At 37.2% G+C, this 15380-nt stretch overlaps 1 protein-coding gene across 1 annotated transcript in view; it reads right to left on the bottom strand.

Moving 5' to 3' along the window:
* Positions 1 to 12156, bottom strand: part of SLC26A7 (solute carrier family 26 member 7) — a gene marked incomplete at both ends in the record, with an annotated part of 71715 nt that extends 59559 nt beyond the window's left edge. Inside the window, one exon of the mRNA XM_082315866.1 lies at positions 11964 to 12156. Coding sequence (XP_082171992.1) covers positions 11964 to 12156 — 193 coding nt within the window. The remainder of the gene's footprint in view (positions 1 to 11963) is intronic.
* Positions 12157 to 15380: the final 3224 nt, after the last annotated feature.

Consider the following 15380-nt stretch of genomic DNA (forward strand, 5'->3'; position numbering starts at 1 on the left):
ACTCACAGACTTGCCACTGAGAAATAGCTCTTGTTTACAGGAAGGTAATCTAAACATAAATCTGGCCCTTGTTTTTTTCCCTTTCACGGTCTTTTTGTATTAAGTTTCTAGAAGCGGTGTCTCGTTCTTTTCATGGTGAGGTCATGGCAGTCAGGACAGAGCTAAAATTACCAGCCCTTGACTCTAGTCCTGGCTTTGTTTGTTAGCTTTTTGTTCCCATGACTGAAGCATGTCTATCATGTGCAAGAGCAGAAGGGCATTATAAAACAGAATTAGTAAAGACTTCAGGCTTTCTGATTAGGAATGTAATGTTCAAAGGTTCAAATACTTTTAAAGATATCATCAGTAGTATATTTCAGCTCACTTCATTAATTTTCATATTAAACTTTGCTACAATGCGTTCCATATGCTCAAGAACTAGTCAAAAGACAGGAAATATTATTTTAATTTTTTTTTTTTTTTAATTTCAAACAGTAATAATACTCAGAAGAAATAGATCATAAAATAAGGATCCCACATAATCTTCACTGGCAATACGGAGAAGCCTCCATGGCAGTGACATTAAGATTTTCAAATACGAATATAAATTCCATGGAAAGAAATGCAAACAAAGAATGAACAGTAAGTTCAGATACAGTACATTAATATTGTGGTTCTTTTTGTTTTAACTACCTCCTTATCATAAGATAACATCGTGCAACACAGTTTCATTGAAAACCGTACTCTCTGAGCAGCACCAGGTACCTAACAATCCTCTGGCGCGCCACACTGAAAAGCAAGAGATGTTACACCACTGCTGGTAAATGTCAAATGCAGATAACTACAAAATAACAAGCTTGATACAAATAGAAACAAGGCCATGTCCTACTACAGGAGAAAGGTCTCAGTTTGTTGATAGTTTCTGCTAATGAGGCTAGTGCAAAAACTACAACAATAAAAAAATATTTTCCCGAGAAAGAGCTAAGAATCATCAGAGTATGGTCAACTAGTTAACAATTTTCTGCATCTGGAAATAAGCTTATGACACATAGATATGTTCTGAGGAAAGCTGTACCATGTCTTTGGGAAATATGATACCCAAACCAGAAATTTAAATGCAGAAGCAGGCAAAGTAGTAAGTCTATAATTGATCTGAGGAGTTTCAAAATTTGTATCATTTATTATTTACTCTGAAAAGCTATAAATTTCAAAGTTTTTCTGGTAGGACATATATTCAAATACATTTTTGTCACTGTAAGCTTTTATTCTTAAATGTGACTACACTAAGATGGTCAAACCCCAAGTTTAGGGAACCCAAAATGACACTAATACATCTTATCCCACTCAAAATGCTATCTGCAGTTGTGGTCACTTTCTGATGCTTCAGAAAGAAACAATTTCTCACTTTGTTCACAAAGCTGAATTGTGAGCTTTAATTTAAATTATAATAAGGGTGTTTCCTGTACACACCATAAAATGTAGAATTAACACATATTTAATGAGTCTCCTATCAAACCCTCTGGAGAACCAACAAATCAGACACCCAATGATTCATATCACAGGCTTTAATTTCTAAATCCAGGATGGCTAACTTTTACTGAAGAAAAAAACCAAAAACACAGAAAACATTTTTAATATTATCTTTCATAACAATTTTCCTATACAAACCTACAGTTCTGGAAGATTCTTTGACACTGGCTTGTTAAGAGCTATTAACACAAAATGATCCTTTGGAAAGAATGTCATTTATCTCCAAAACACGGAAAGCTCAGTATCCGTTCTTTCAATGGTACACACATACACCTCATGCTTGCAAGATCTCTGTTTCCTAATGCAACCATTTGTTGGGGCTACACATGTGGATTGTACCTTCTGTCTGACTTATTTAAAGACAAAGTACAAAGAGTTTAAAATCATTCCTTAGTTCTTCTGTCATTTAAAGCCTGAGGCAAATGAAGAATACAAAAGCAAGATCAAGGACAGATTATGCAAAACCTACCATAAATCTTTCGGAGACCACACAATTTTGAGCTAGCAACCATTCTCTCTTTTTTGAAGGATGCATCAGTGCAGTTTCTCCCCATGCAACTGTCTCTTTCAGTCTGGTGAGAATTAAGCATCTCAGCTGTATTAGTCACATAGTATCGAAATGCAGCTCTCCCAGTGTACCATCTGACAACTACATCAAAGGTGTATTTGAGAAAGCAACTGTTCTATTCTGCCACTTTGCAGATTTCCAGATACCGACACTTGTATCTTGATGTTTAAAAGAAAGGATAGGCAAGTATTATGGTAGAAGGAACAAGTGGACTGTGTGACCCATTTATGAATTCTCTATTCAAGATAGCTTGACCTTTCTGTACATAAAAAAGCTTGGATACACCCAAAACCAGATAGAAAAATAAAAATCTATTATTTTCTTTTCTTTTGATGGATATCCTGGAAAAAAGCTGTGACTATTGAGAGAAAATCAGAGATTAAATGTTTAGACCTCTTCAGGATGAATTTGACACAATATCTGAACACCGCAGAGATTTTATAAACTATTAAACAGAGAATTTTATGAACTATTATACGCTGGTCATCCATAATACCTGAAGAATCTGGCCATCGCCAAAATAAAAATCAAGACGCATTTTGAAAGTGGATTATAGGGAAATTCCTCTGCATCTCAGTAAGAATAAACAGAGAATGAAACCCATAAGAAGTTTCTGGCAAGCAGGTAACTATGAGGTAGTCTTTTGAGAAGCCTCAACGCTGTGGAGAAACAAAGACCAATCATGACCGATGACAGGCCTTAATCAAGATGATTTGGACTTCTTGAAATCCATGAAAAGGGCATTCATTTTGACCAATTGCTGGCCAAGGATCTCAGCACTAAGAGTTTTCCTGATCTCTCTGACGTGGAAGATTATAAGTGAAGTCATTTCTTCTTCTTCCTTCAGGGAATCATCACTTCCCGAGTTTGTCTGTCTCTGTCCATGGTGCTCAGGCACCCCCCAGGCGCAGGGATCGGACATCTGCACAGCTTATCTGGTCATACTAAAACAAGTGTACCTGGACATTAGGCTCCAAAAGATTCAGACATCATTCAGAAGCCGAATTCACATTTCTAGTAGTCTGTCAGAGAGGTCTGTATTAGCACATGTGTAACTTGGAAAAATTTTAATAGACATTAGAAATGAAATATTGCATGCACAGCAGCATCAGTGCCTTTGTCCTCTGCTGGAAAGTTATATACATATGAAACATTGCCCTACATTTACTTACTAAAATGTTACATTTCATGATCAGCTTACATCAGTATTCTTTGTATGGGAGAACTATAACAGAGTTCAGCTGGACATTCTCTTCCACAAATCATTTATGAACTACATGGATTCTCCAATGCATTCTCTAGGAGATTTTTCTGGCTCTGTTTCCAAATGTGCTTATTCAATTTCATCTACACATGCTATTTGTATGCCAGATGTATATTTACAAGACAGCTCTACCCTTCAATAAAATTATTAGCTCCAGTTAGTCTGCTCAGAGTATATTTATGTCTACATTTATGGTCAGAGCCTGAAAAAAACCCCTGGCAACCATCACCCTTGAGAAGACACAGCTGGGGTTGCTCCATGAAAAGCTAAAAAAAGAAAAAAAATATAAGTTTTTGGCATCATGCCTTCCAAAACACTGGGCACCAGTTCTGGAATGCATGAAGGCAGTATAGTTCATTTTTTTAATGGCAAGGTCTCCAGCCAGTGTTATGGAATTAGTTGTTCAGCAATAAATCCAGCTCAAGATTAAATTAACTTTAATTAAAACATAAAAACCACACCAATCCTCACTGGGTTATTATTGGGCTTGCAGAATGAAAAAAGAAGCTGGAAGGAATAACAATATTGATTTCATCAGATGCCATCTACATATTTCACTTTTAGAGGAAATATGTCTCAAGGGCCCTCCACCCCCCCAAAAAAACAGCCCACCAAAACCCACTTGAGCCAAAGCATTTCTTGTTCATGATATGTCATAGGAAAGGCAGCAAATGTATAACTACGTATAAATTCTATATGAAGCATACCCGTGTGCTAGCTGACTACAAAAAAAAATATTTAAAAAAAAAATTACAAACACTGCCATAGTCCCAAATCTGATAAATTTGAAAGTCTAAATCTTATACCTTCATGCTTCCACATAGGCAACTTTTGAGTATATGCAGCATAGCACATGGACAGATGTTTATTTCAAAACAAATAGCATAATGTTTATGAACCCAGCCAAATACCAGGAATTTAGCAAGATAAAGATTGAATCCAGAAATACGGTGACAGTATTTTAGTTTGAAAAAACCACACATTTGTCTTAACTTATTAATAGATACACCTCAGTTCGAAACTTTCCAGTTTTTTTGAGCAGCAGCAGATATTCAAAGGAAACATAAACTTGTGAAGGAACCCCCTTGTGCCCTGTGTTCTGTTACATCTTATGACAGGCAAACATGTAATTTAGTACATCTGTGAATGGAATTATGTGATAAGGAGATACATCTTCTTATCCAAATATTTTAATGGAATATTTTTAGAACTACTTCCAATTTTAAGTCTAAACCTATTCATGCTACTTTACATGCATTTGTTCATGTGCTGCAACTGCCTTTTACTTTAAATGCCTTTCCTGATAAGGAAAAACCTTCTCAGCTTTTAATTAATCTCTGCAAGCCATTTAAGTCTTCTCCCAAATATAATCTTTGTTCTTCTGATTCTTCTCCTAACCTTTTCTTCTCCTACTGAAGTTTGAAGTCATCTTCCATGAACACAGGCAACCAAAATTACACACTGTATTTCAGATAATGGATCAACAGGGCCAACTGTATGAGATTCAACAAGGCCGGGTCGTGCACTTTGGTCACAAAAACCCCATGCAATGCTACAGGCTTGGGGAGGAGTGGCTGGAGAGCTGCCTGGCAGAAAAGGACCTGGGGGTGTTGGTTGGCAGCCGCCTGAACATGAGCCAGCAGTGTGCTCAGGTGGCCAAGAGGGCCAATGGCATCCTGGCTTGTATCAGGAATAGTGTGGCCAGCAGGACCAGGGAGGTGATCGTGCCCCTGTACTCAGCACTGGTGAGGCCGCACCTCGAGTACTGTGTTCAGTTTTGGGCCCCTCGCTACAAGAAGGACATCGAGGTGCTGGAGCATGTCCAAAGAAGGGCAACGAAGTTGGTGAAGGGTCTAAACGAAGAGCGGCTGAGGCAGCTGGGGTTGTTTAGTTTGGAAAGAGGAGGCTGAGGGGAGACCTTATTGCTCTCTACAACTACCTGAAAGGAGGCTGTAGTGAGGTGGGGGTTGGTCTCTTCTCCCTAGTAACAAGCGATAGGACGAGAGGAAACGGCCTCAAGCTGTGCCAGGGGAAGTTTAGGTTGGATATTAGGAATAACTTCTTCACCGAAAGGGCAGTCAGGCACTGGAACAGGCTGCCTGGGGAAGTGGTTGAGTCTCCATCCCTGGAGGTATTTAAAAGACGGGTAGATGTGGTGCTTAGGGACCTGGTTTAGTGGTGGACTTGGCAGTGATAGGTTAATGGTTGGACTCGATGATCTTAAGGGTCTTTTCCAACCTTAACGATTCTATGATTCTATGATTCTAACAGTCAGTACTACCTGTGGTCATCAGCTTTTTGCAGCTCTGAACCCTCTTAACAACCCATTTTTTTCAAATAGGCTAATCATTTTTCAGCAGATCATTAAAACTACCCCTAACTGAGAGCATCAGCAGAGTTGTCTTTAGAATGCATATACAAATCTGAAGCAAAAGCCACTAGTTTTCCTACAGCCTTGCTTCAGAGCTGGGTAGCAGAATCAATCACTCTGGTATCCTTTATTGCTATGCATGCAAATATTATTTTATTATCATTAAAGGGAAATCAACCTCTATTGCTTGCATCTGGTCCAGTCCCTCATCTGCAATGCAGACTTGTACCTTGGATACTACACGATACTCACTATGATCCAATCATAGAATATCATTCCAGATTTGACAGAATCATCGAAGGTACTTGTTACTGGATCTGCAGCACCACTTACCTGTTTTTTCAGAATTCTGAGATGACGATTACCCATCTCAGCCCTTGATCTGAGTGTGTTTCATTTTCTGTGTTTAATGTCGGTTACATATCCATGCACTTGACAAATTCCCACATGGGCAAAGTATCATCCTTCCGGAAAACTGAGACAAAGTACTAATTTTGTACTGAGGCTTCAGTTTAGACCAAATACTTAAGCAGGAAGTACCATGTCTTTGTTTTGTCCTCTTTTTTCTAAGGCTGAAAAGATATTTGTGGGTTTGGGTTTTTTTGGAAGGTTCTGACTCAGTTGTGATGTTGGACATTCATATTAGTAGCAAACAATTGAAACCTATATTCTTTGCACCATAAACTGTCAACACAGTATTGCATGAGTCATTTCTGTGTTTCAAGCAAAAGCACTTTTGTGTTCCTAATTTCCCTCCCCATATACTTTTCTATTACTGGACACTGTAAAGAGGTCCAAGATGCTATAATGAAAAGTGCAGCATGCAAGTATTATCATCAGCCAGTGAATGACAAACCAGAAATTTAGTCATATGTTTGTCTAAGCAGGAGTCTCTCTGGTCATCAATGGTTTGCGGAAGAGGATTATAATTATCAAAACCTCGAGGGAGATCTTGGATGAAGCTTGGGGAGAAGAGCTGACATTGTCTGAAGTTAGGTACCTATATTAGGAATTTACATGCAGAAAGAGTAAGGTAACTTCGGGTGTTAAGCAGAACACTTAATTTTCACATTATATGTCCTAACCAAAATACTTCAGATACATTTGTGTCCTCTAACTGTATAGAGAACTGACATACATAAATAAATAATGTACATTTATACACATATTCGAGCAGACTAACTCTGGGGACAATTTCTCTGGTGATGAACTCAGCTGCATGACAGAGGGTATATTTGTATAGACTTTTTCAGACAAACTCAGACTTACTTTTTTTATAGTCCATGACAGTCAGCTTAGTGATGGGTTGCAGCATTACCCACATGGCTTCTAGATGTCAGTCTTTGTGGACAGTATGCATAGTTCTGCCCAGAAAAAACACCACCAAAACAAACATACAAACACACCACAAAGAAACACATTCTAAATAACAAACCAAAAGCAAATACTGAGATGTGATGTACCAACCAACATGCATTGCATAATTTAAATCCTGAAAGAAGGCACAAAACTATTTGTTTGAAAAGACAAGATTGGATGAAGAAGGCTAGCAAAATGAATTAATCAGAGATGGATCAACAGCTTGGTAATGAATAAATGATGCCAGGAAAGATCACCTATGAAAGGCCTTGATGAATAATTTGCTTGATGCAATGAAAAGTTACCACAGACTGTGAAAATGAGCTAAGGAGCTGCATTCTGAAGAGATATGAAGGGGCTATAGCACATGTTCAGAAGGCTACAGAAAAAAACACGATGACAGCTTTATGAGAGTTAGCTACATGGAAAGACTGGATCATAATGCATCTTCACATTATCATGCAAGGAAACAGAAAAATTCAGACACAGCTTGATCAAAGTATGATTCTTGTACAAGTAGGTCCTGTCCAGGTCACATCAAAAAGCCACAAAAAGAATTCTGGTATTATTGTGACAGGTCAATGAATGAGTCACAGGAAAGAAAACAGTAAGACCTGCCTTTAAGCATGTTGAACATAAATGGTTTATTACCCACAATACCACAGATATAATGACTGAGACACATCTCTTTTATGTCTACATCATCAGTGTCTACACCTGAGCCAGTCCCCTGTTACACTCATTGGAAATCTTACCAATCAGCCTTAACAAAGTAGATGATTAGATTAAGTCAGATGAATCACACCTGTGGTGGGTTGATCCTGGCCAGCAGCTAAGCACGCACCCAGCCACTCACTCACTCCCCCTCAAAGGATGGGGGAGAGAATCAGAAAGGCAAAAGTGAGAAAACTCATGGGTCAAGATAAAGACAGTTTAATAAGTGAATGAAAGTTTCTCTTTGTTGAGAAACACAGATGAATTATGTAGTGATTACTGAAACATGAAAGCTCAAATTTCTTAACTGTCTGTGAAAGTATATAGCAAACTCCAAGACTGGATGACAAAGTTAATTTTAAATTCAAAAGGTTTTTTTCAACCTTAAGTATCAGAGCAAGAATAAGGATTCTATGTCTGAAAAATAAGGTGTTGAGCTCTGTATTATTAAATGATAGTTGGAGCTAATATTAAATGATAGCTGGAACTAATGAAGCCTAGCTTCTTTTACTGGTTTTGACTCCTGACTGACTGACTTTGCATTCTGAGACAGTGCAAGCTCCAACTGAATCTTTCCAGCAATTGGTGTATTTGAAAAGGCTTTTTTTTTTTTTTTTGCTACACAGATTATCTAATGCCTAACAAGGTATGAGTTTCTATTATCACTTTTTAGAACTTGTAAGGTCTGTTTCCACTGTTCATTTGCATAAAATTTGTAGAAACATAATTATTTTTGATGCTTCTTTCTCCATCTTCTGTGGAATTAGCTAAAAGACTCTAAAACGAGAGGACATATACAGAGACAATGTACGTATTGCCTCAGTAGGTAAATAGGCCAGAAGAATTCAGCAGTAAATTTTGGGACTCATGACTTAAGATTAACTTGGCATTTTTAGCAGACAATGAAACAACTATAGGAACACCTGGAGAATGACTGCTTGGTTTCCTCAATGACTCTTTCATCACAAATGCCAAACAGCACTTTATGATAATCCCATGCCTTTCCTTCCCATCTCCCTACACTCCTTGGTCTCCTCTCCCTGACCCCAGTACTGGGTCCATTTGTTGTATTGAATGCTATTGACCAATGGATTCCCCCTGAATGGTCAAATATGGTTTGGGCATGTTTTAAACAGGTTTCAAAAGCATTTGAAAAATAGTGTCTGAAGATTCACTTTCTGCAGAAATTATTACATGATTTCTTATGGATTATTTGATAATTATTGTATTCTTTATTAGATAACATTGTGAGAGAGTAAGGATAACACCTTAGGCACAGAGGCATATGGTTTTACCTCAGCTCAGTGTTAGGCAAAGTGACACCTTACCTTCTAAAGATCCATTTCTTCCACACTGTACATGGAAGTAAAGACAATTAAATACTCACGTAGCATGCCTTTCTTGTACACCATTCCTAGACTCTGTCGCCATAGGACATCATAGTTTCTAGTTTGTGCGTTTCATGATGGAAGACATTTAAACCTAAACTGATATATGAGCTCAAGTGTTTCAGTTTTTAAGTAGCTGACTTGAAGGTATCTTACAGGAGTTTGAAGGCTTAAGTCACATTTAAAAACTAATAATTTTGACCCTGAAAATCAGAAGATGAATGGTAGTAGTTCTTTCAAACTTTATCCAAAATAAAAGATGGCATAAGAACAGCTATTCTGAACTATCCTATACCTTTATAAAAGACTTTTTGAAAGCAAACATTATTTCTATTTCTATTTTCTATTTCTATTATTTTGCTCTTTTGTTTTTCTCACTTATAAGGCAGAAAACAAAACCTGCTGTTGCATAGGAATTCTCCAGAAACAATTTCTGGAAATTCTGTGAGGAGCAGCTATGAGCATTACTTTTGTTGCATTCACTATGACACATTTAGTGACAGTGACTTTCCTCTTTCCTTCCTTCCTTTACAAAGGGAAGCCAGCTATATCATCTAAAATTTAGATTAGAAGTTGGAACACAGACACATTACACCAGATCAGAGTAGCTGCCAACCTGAATGGTCTGAACATGGCCAATGCCAGATGAGTAAGAAATACCAAAGTAGGAAATGTGTCAAAAACACAGCTCAGTTGGAAGGTCTTTCTTAATTATTCTCAAGCTACTGGACTGCTCTCTATCCTGGAGCAGCTTTCATCACTCAGAAAACTGTTGCATATGAATACAATTGCAGATTTTTCCATATACTTCCATAACTCAAGTTTATTTCCATATGCTTGAATTTACTTAAACGTGTTGCTGCAACACCAAATGACACTGTGCTCTGCATGTCAATTATCACTCGTTACTAATTTTTTCCTACCATTGTTAGAATTCTGCCTTTCATTTCATTACAAAACTTCTTGTTTTATTTTGTGGGTGGAAGGAAAAAGACACAATAAGACCTCTCAAAATCTGGGGTCTTTTACCTTCATGCTATATAACAAATGGGATTTCTTATTTTATTGCATAACCCATTAAAGGATAGTCCTCCTAACTGGAAGGATTACAACACTAGGAAAAGAGGTAATGCAAGCAGGGTCTAAATAAATATGTTGTGTTCAATTTAAAGCACCACAAACATGATAAAATGCTTTGGTATCTAACTCTCCTCCTTCTCCATCCCCTAAAATCATTCTGAAATCTTGAGAAGCAGTGAGGAGAGAGAAAGGAAAAAGAGGGCAGTAGGAGGGAAGAGTTTCAATGTATTTGTTTTTAAATAGCATAAAACAAGGATAAAATTTTTTCTAGAGCACTTAAAAATAATCTAGAAAAACAAAACCAATATTTCCTGTCTTCACTGGATCTTCTTAAATTTATCTGTTACATTAAATTACTTCTTGGTACAAGACTCAAATAAGAAAATACTGGTTAAAACTACCAGCAGTACAGAACTGCTGTTTAACTTAATATTTTTGATGAATTTCAACATACTGTTATTAGCAGCATTTTAATTACAATTGTTGTATACACACATACCAGTGAAATTAGATACTTTGCAGTGTTATGGTATTAAGGTTCTTAAAGTTAAATCATGCCAATGCAGATGTTCCTAATTACTTTAAAAGCACAAATACTTACACAAATCGGTTGTTTCCAACTCCAGCATAATTCAATTAAAGGAGTGTTTAGAATTTAACAATATGAATGATAGTTAAACATGGCTAATATGGGAAATTGTTAAGAAATAATATATATAGTTTACATAAGGGAAGGAGTTAAAGTCCATCTGAGGCAGATAAGAAGCTGTGATTTGCCTGAGACAAATATAAAATATCACCAAAAGAAGGTGACGCTATCAATCAAAGACACATCAAAAACCGACAAAAGCATTTATTTCCCAGTAGCAGTCACTTTACAAACCCAGATTACCAGGACTTTAGTTTTCTGCAGGTCGTTGTGCTGTTTTTTGTTTGGGGGAGTTTTTCCTTTTTCTTTTCTGGTTGTTTTTTGTTTGTTTTTTTTTTTTTTTTTTTTTTAAGGGGCCAAACGGAGTCTAGCTCCACCCCTACTTTGTATTGCTGCTTGAAGAGACATGGTAGGTAATGTAATACAGCATTAAATCAATACAGAAGCTGAAGTACGCAAGCCGCAGGTGCAGGCAGATCCTCTCTATGGGTAATGTCTCTGGCAGGAGCACCCTTTATGCACAGAAAGTTGCTAATTTTTCCTGCTGTGTTCTGGGCTTCCCCAGGTAATAGTATAATGCCAATGTTTCTTCCAGAACAGCATCTCTTACAATGCAATTATCACACAGATATGTTTTGTTTTCCATGTAAAATGGGAAAAAGGTAGCCATTTAACTGATAAAACATTGTATATAACCATACGTTGTGTGAATAGAGTTACTGCTCTGTTATCTTCTATATTAAGTCTTTGAAAAATTGTCAGAGGGATGGGATGTATAGTAAAGTTCCAGCTCACAGAAATTAGCTACAATAACACAAGGCATTTCGATCCACATTTGCACATCCACTACACACACATAAGAGTTAAGACTACATATTTTTTTCCTTTTTTTTTTTAGATTAAATCAACATTAGATATATAAGCATGTCTTTCTTTTAACCAAAGCTTTAAGATAATATTAAACAAGCAGGAAAAAAAAAAAAAAAAAAAAGACAAAGAAGATCAGACCAATTCAGCATGACCAGATTTCAAAATATGAATCTGAAATGAGTTAACTGTACCTTGAGTCACCTGTTGGATGGCTAGCATCATCCCAGAAACTGTATCAGGAATCAAATTTTCCTTCCAATTGTAGACAGGCACCCATTTCAAGATGGGCAACCTTCTCATACACCAGACTTTGATATCTTCAAAGCGAACAGCCTGGATCTTCCTCCAGACTGCACTTCTTTTCCTTTTTGCCCCTGTCATCATTCTGACCCCCCAAAAGCAGTTCCTCTTTCCCAAGAGCAGACAGTTGAGGAATCACCCTGATCTGTGTCAGTCTCCAGTATTCTTCTGAGATTTTGCAGTTCCAAAACTACAGAGAAAAAAAAAAATGAACAGAAGGACTTAAGATTTCTGCAGCTGCTCTCTAACTATACTCAATAAAAACACTTATTAAGCACTTTGATCATATAAACAGCTACATGATACGCAAGGACCATTTATAGCAAAGATCACATTTGCTGCTCTTTGCAAAAATTTGGTCTAGTCTCACGTTAGTTTGTGATTCTTTCCAGTAACATCCCGCTTTATATTCCCTGTACTGCTTGTGCTTTTGGCCTCAGTCCAGTGGCAAAATGAGGTATTACTGGGTGTGTGTACGATATAGGCTGGGCTATGCTAATATGAGTGGGAAGTGCCCAGCGGAGCAGGCATCTCCCTGCCAAGCCCAGGAGAGCAGCCTTGGCTCTCCTGGGGGGAGCTTTTCTGGCTGCGGCCGGAGGGCATGAACTCCTCAGTAACCCTGGTGCAAGCAAACTTGTTTTACTCCATCACTGTTTTGTCTTCTAAATGACAGTAAAAAGCTTATTTATGTAGAAAATTCAGAACATCGGGTAGCAATAAGTCCTGCTGAAAACATATACAGATTCTCTCTGGAGGCTGAAGTCTCAGACTAAAGTGTAGCAAGCTCAAAGTGCAGTGAAGGACTGCAAGCTCCACGTGGGAAGTGCCAAAACCGCTTGTGACGATCATTCTTCTACCCCTTTCTTCTGGTAGTAGTCCACCCAGCAAAGGCTCTCAGTGAAGAAAGTTCACCAAGTATCTTCTGATCTTGTAATTACTTCATGCACCTTGTGCATGATACAGAGTGCTCAGACACAAAGTGATAAGAGCATGGCAGACATTTAAATGTCAAGACATTTAAATGCCTTGTCCAATATGGAGCAAGGACACAGGGGCATTCCTCTAAGTTTTTTGTATATCTCTGGATGGCAAAGAAATTCAAGTGTAAGATCCATCACATGGGTGAAGTGTCTTCCCAGTCACTATTCTGCAGTAGGCAATAAAAATAAATATATTTTTTAAATATTTCAATGTTATATATATAAATTAATTTCCATTTTATTGTGTAGATTAAGATGAACAAAACTGAAGCGTTGTCCACTCAAAACAACTTTAGAAAAATGAAACTTTGTTTCCAAATGCAATAGGGAGAAAAACGCAGGGGCAAATGCACCACAGTTCATTCTAGTGAGTGACATTCAGGTGGTGTCCACTGTTGTGTCTCTTAGAAATGCAAAGGGAAAAAAGAAAAAAAAAGAAATAGCAGGAAAAGATTGCTTCAGGCAGACCTTCACTTTTAACTATTTCAGGCATACTTATTCTTTGCCCTGTAACCATGTACACCTTTTAAAGAACAGAAGAAACACAGAAGACATGGTTACCTTACTTCAGTTCACTGGAATAAACTCTAAGCATTGATTCCTTTTTTCTTTTTTCTTTTTTTTTTTTTTTGTGTTTTGGGTTTTTTTGTGTGTGTGCATCCCTGCTTTCAGCTTGAAGGTGCAGTTCAAGGACTTCATAATCAAGGCTTTCATGGCTGCTAAGTGTTTCACAACACAGACTGTTCCCTGCTTTCAATGGTCAGAAGTGGACAGGAATCCTTTGAGCTACAGGAAGAGTTACTCAGCTGTCAGGGGCTGCTTAGTTTCAATAAAATATTCAGTAGCTCTAATTTTAATAGCATTTACTGGGGAAAAAAATAAAAATACATTTCTACACATAGATATGTATGTATAAATGTACCCAAATTCGGGTACTTGTGTAATAGAGACTAGTCCCAATTTCTAAAAAAAAAATCATGGTTCACTAGAAGCTCTGAATATTCTGAAAAAGTAAAAAAAAAAAAGCATCATGAAACCAAAGAACAATCACTAAATACACAAGAACATACTCTCCATTCTTCAAACTTCTTTCATGAAAATGCTGAAGCTGTTTGAAAAAGTCCATAATTGAGATTTTCCCACCTCATATTTGCAGAGTCAGTAAATTTGAACAGTTTTCATCAATCCCAGATTAGTATCTGAACTCCTAGGATTAGCCGTATCAACAGACTTTTGTCCGTCACCAATAACAAGGGATGGTTTCTCTCTATGGGTGTGTGCATGCATGAGTGCAAACATCTTACACTAATACTTGAAAATAAGCCCTGCTAGTTAGCCACAGACAGAACTGCACATGCAAAGTCTTTGGGATGTCCATGCTGATGTGGAATTTGTGTGGAAATTTTGTTTTGCCCCAACAGTTACTCTGATGGTAAAAAAATTGCATCATCATTAAATCTGGAATTGATAAACATCATCCCTAGTCTTGAAAAACATTGTTCATTGTTGTAACTTTGAAATTAATACAGTATTCTTAGTTATCAATGACACAAAGCAACATATCATTTAGAAATCCCTAGACAAAGAAATAAAAATTTTTAAGGGAAAACAGATGTACAGGTATGCATAACGGCAAACGTACATCTCACTACACAGTAGTCCAATATTTGAATCTTAAGGAAATATAAAAAATCACTTTGCTAAAACACATTAATATCCTAACTGAAACACATACTGTATCACATACATGATGTTTAAACATTTTCCCATCAAGTGGCTTTCATTAACCTATAAACCTACAATCTATAAACCCCCCAAACTATACAGGCTCGTCATACTTCAAACTGTATCACGATGTACATGAGCTACCAAGACTGTCAGACCCTCTCCTTTCCTGAAACAGGTGTATAAAACATAGTTTTCTGGAACAGCAAAGGATAAGCATGAGGAACCTCTGTTTTTATGCATCTAAGTCAATGTATTCATGCACACAGAGCTGTAAAGTTAGATTGCTTACAATTAGCTCTTCTGATGACCTTATATAAGTAAAGCCTATTTGTTTTTTTCTGGAAAATACCCAATAGTATGACTCTAATAGTGTACATATGTACAATGCTAAAAGACAACTACCATAAATCAAAATTTAGAATACAGATAGTACATAAAAGAAAGGAATTATGGCATCATAGATCAGATCTGGCGGGCTTTTCAAACTTGGTTTATAATAGGTTCACTGAAAAATGAAGTAACATCTGTGGGGACAGTCTATATTTTCATCAGCTCCTCTGACATTTACATAGATTGGATATTTGCATGCATGGTGGATAC

Source organism: Platalea leucorodia, assembly GCF_965183815.1.
Source record: "Platalea leucorodia genome assembly, chromosome: 1".
In the NCBI taxonomy this organism is placed as follows: domain Eukaryota; kingdom Metazoa; phylum Chordata; class Aves; order Pelecaniformes; family Threskiornithidae; genus Platalea; species Platalea leucorodia.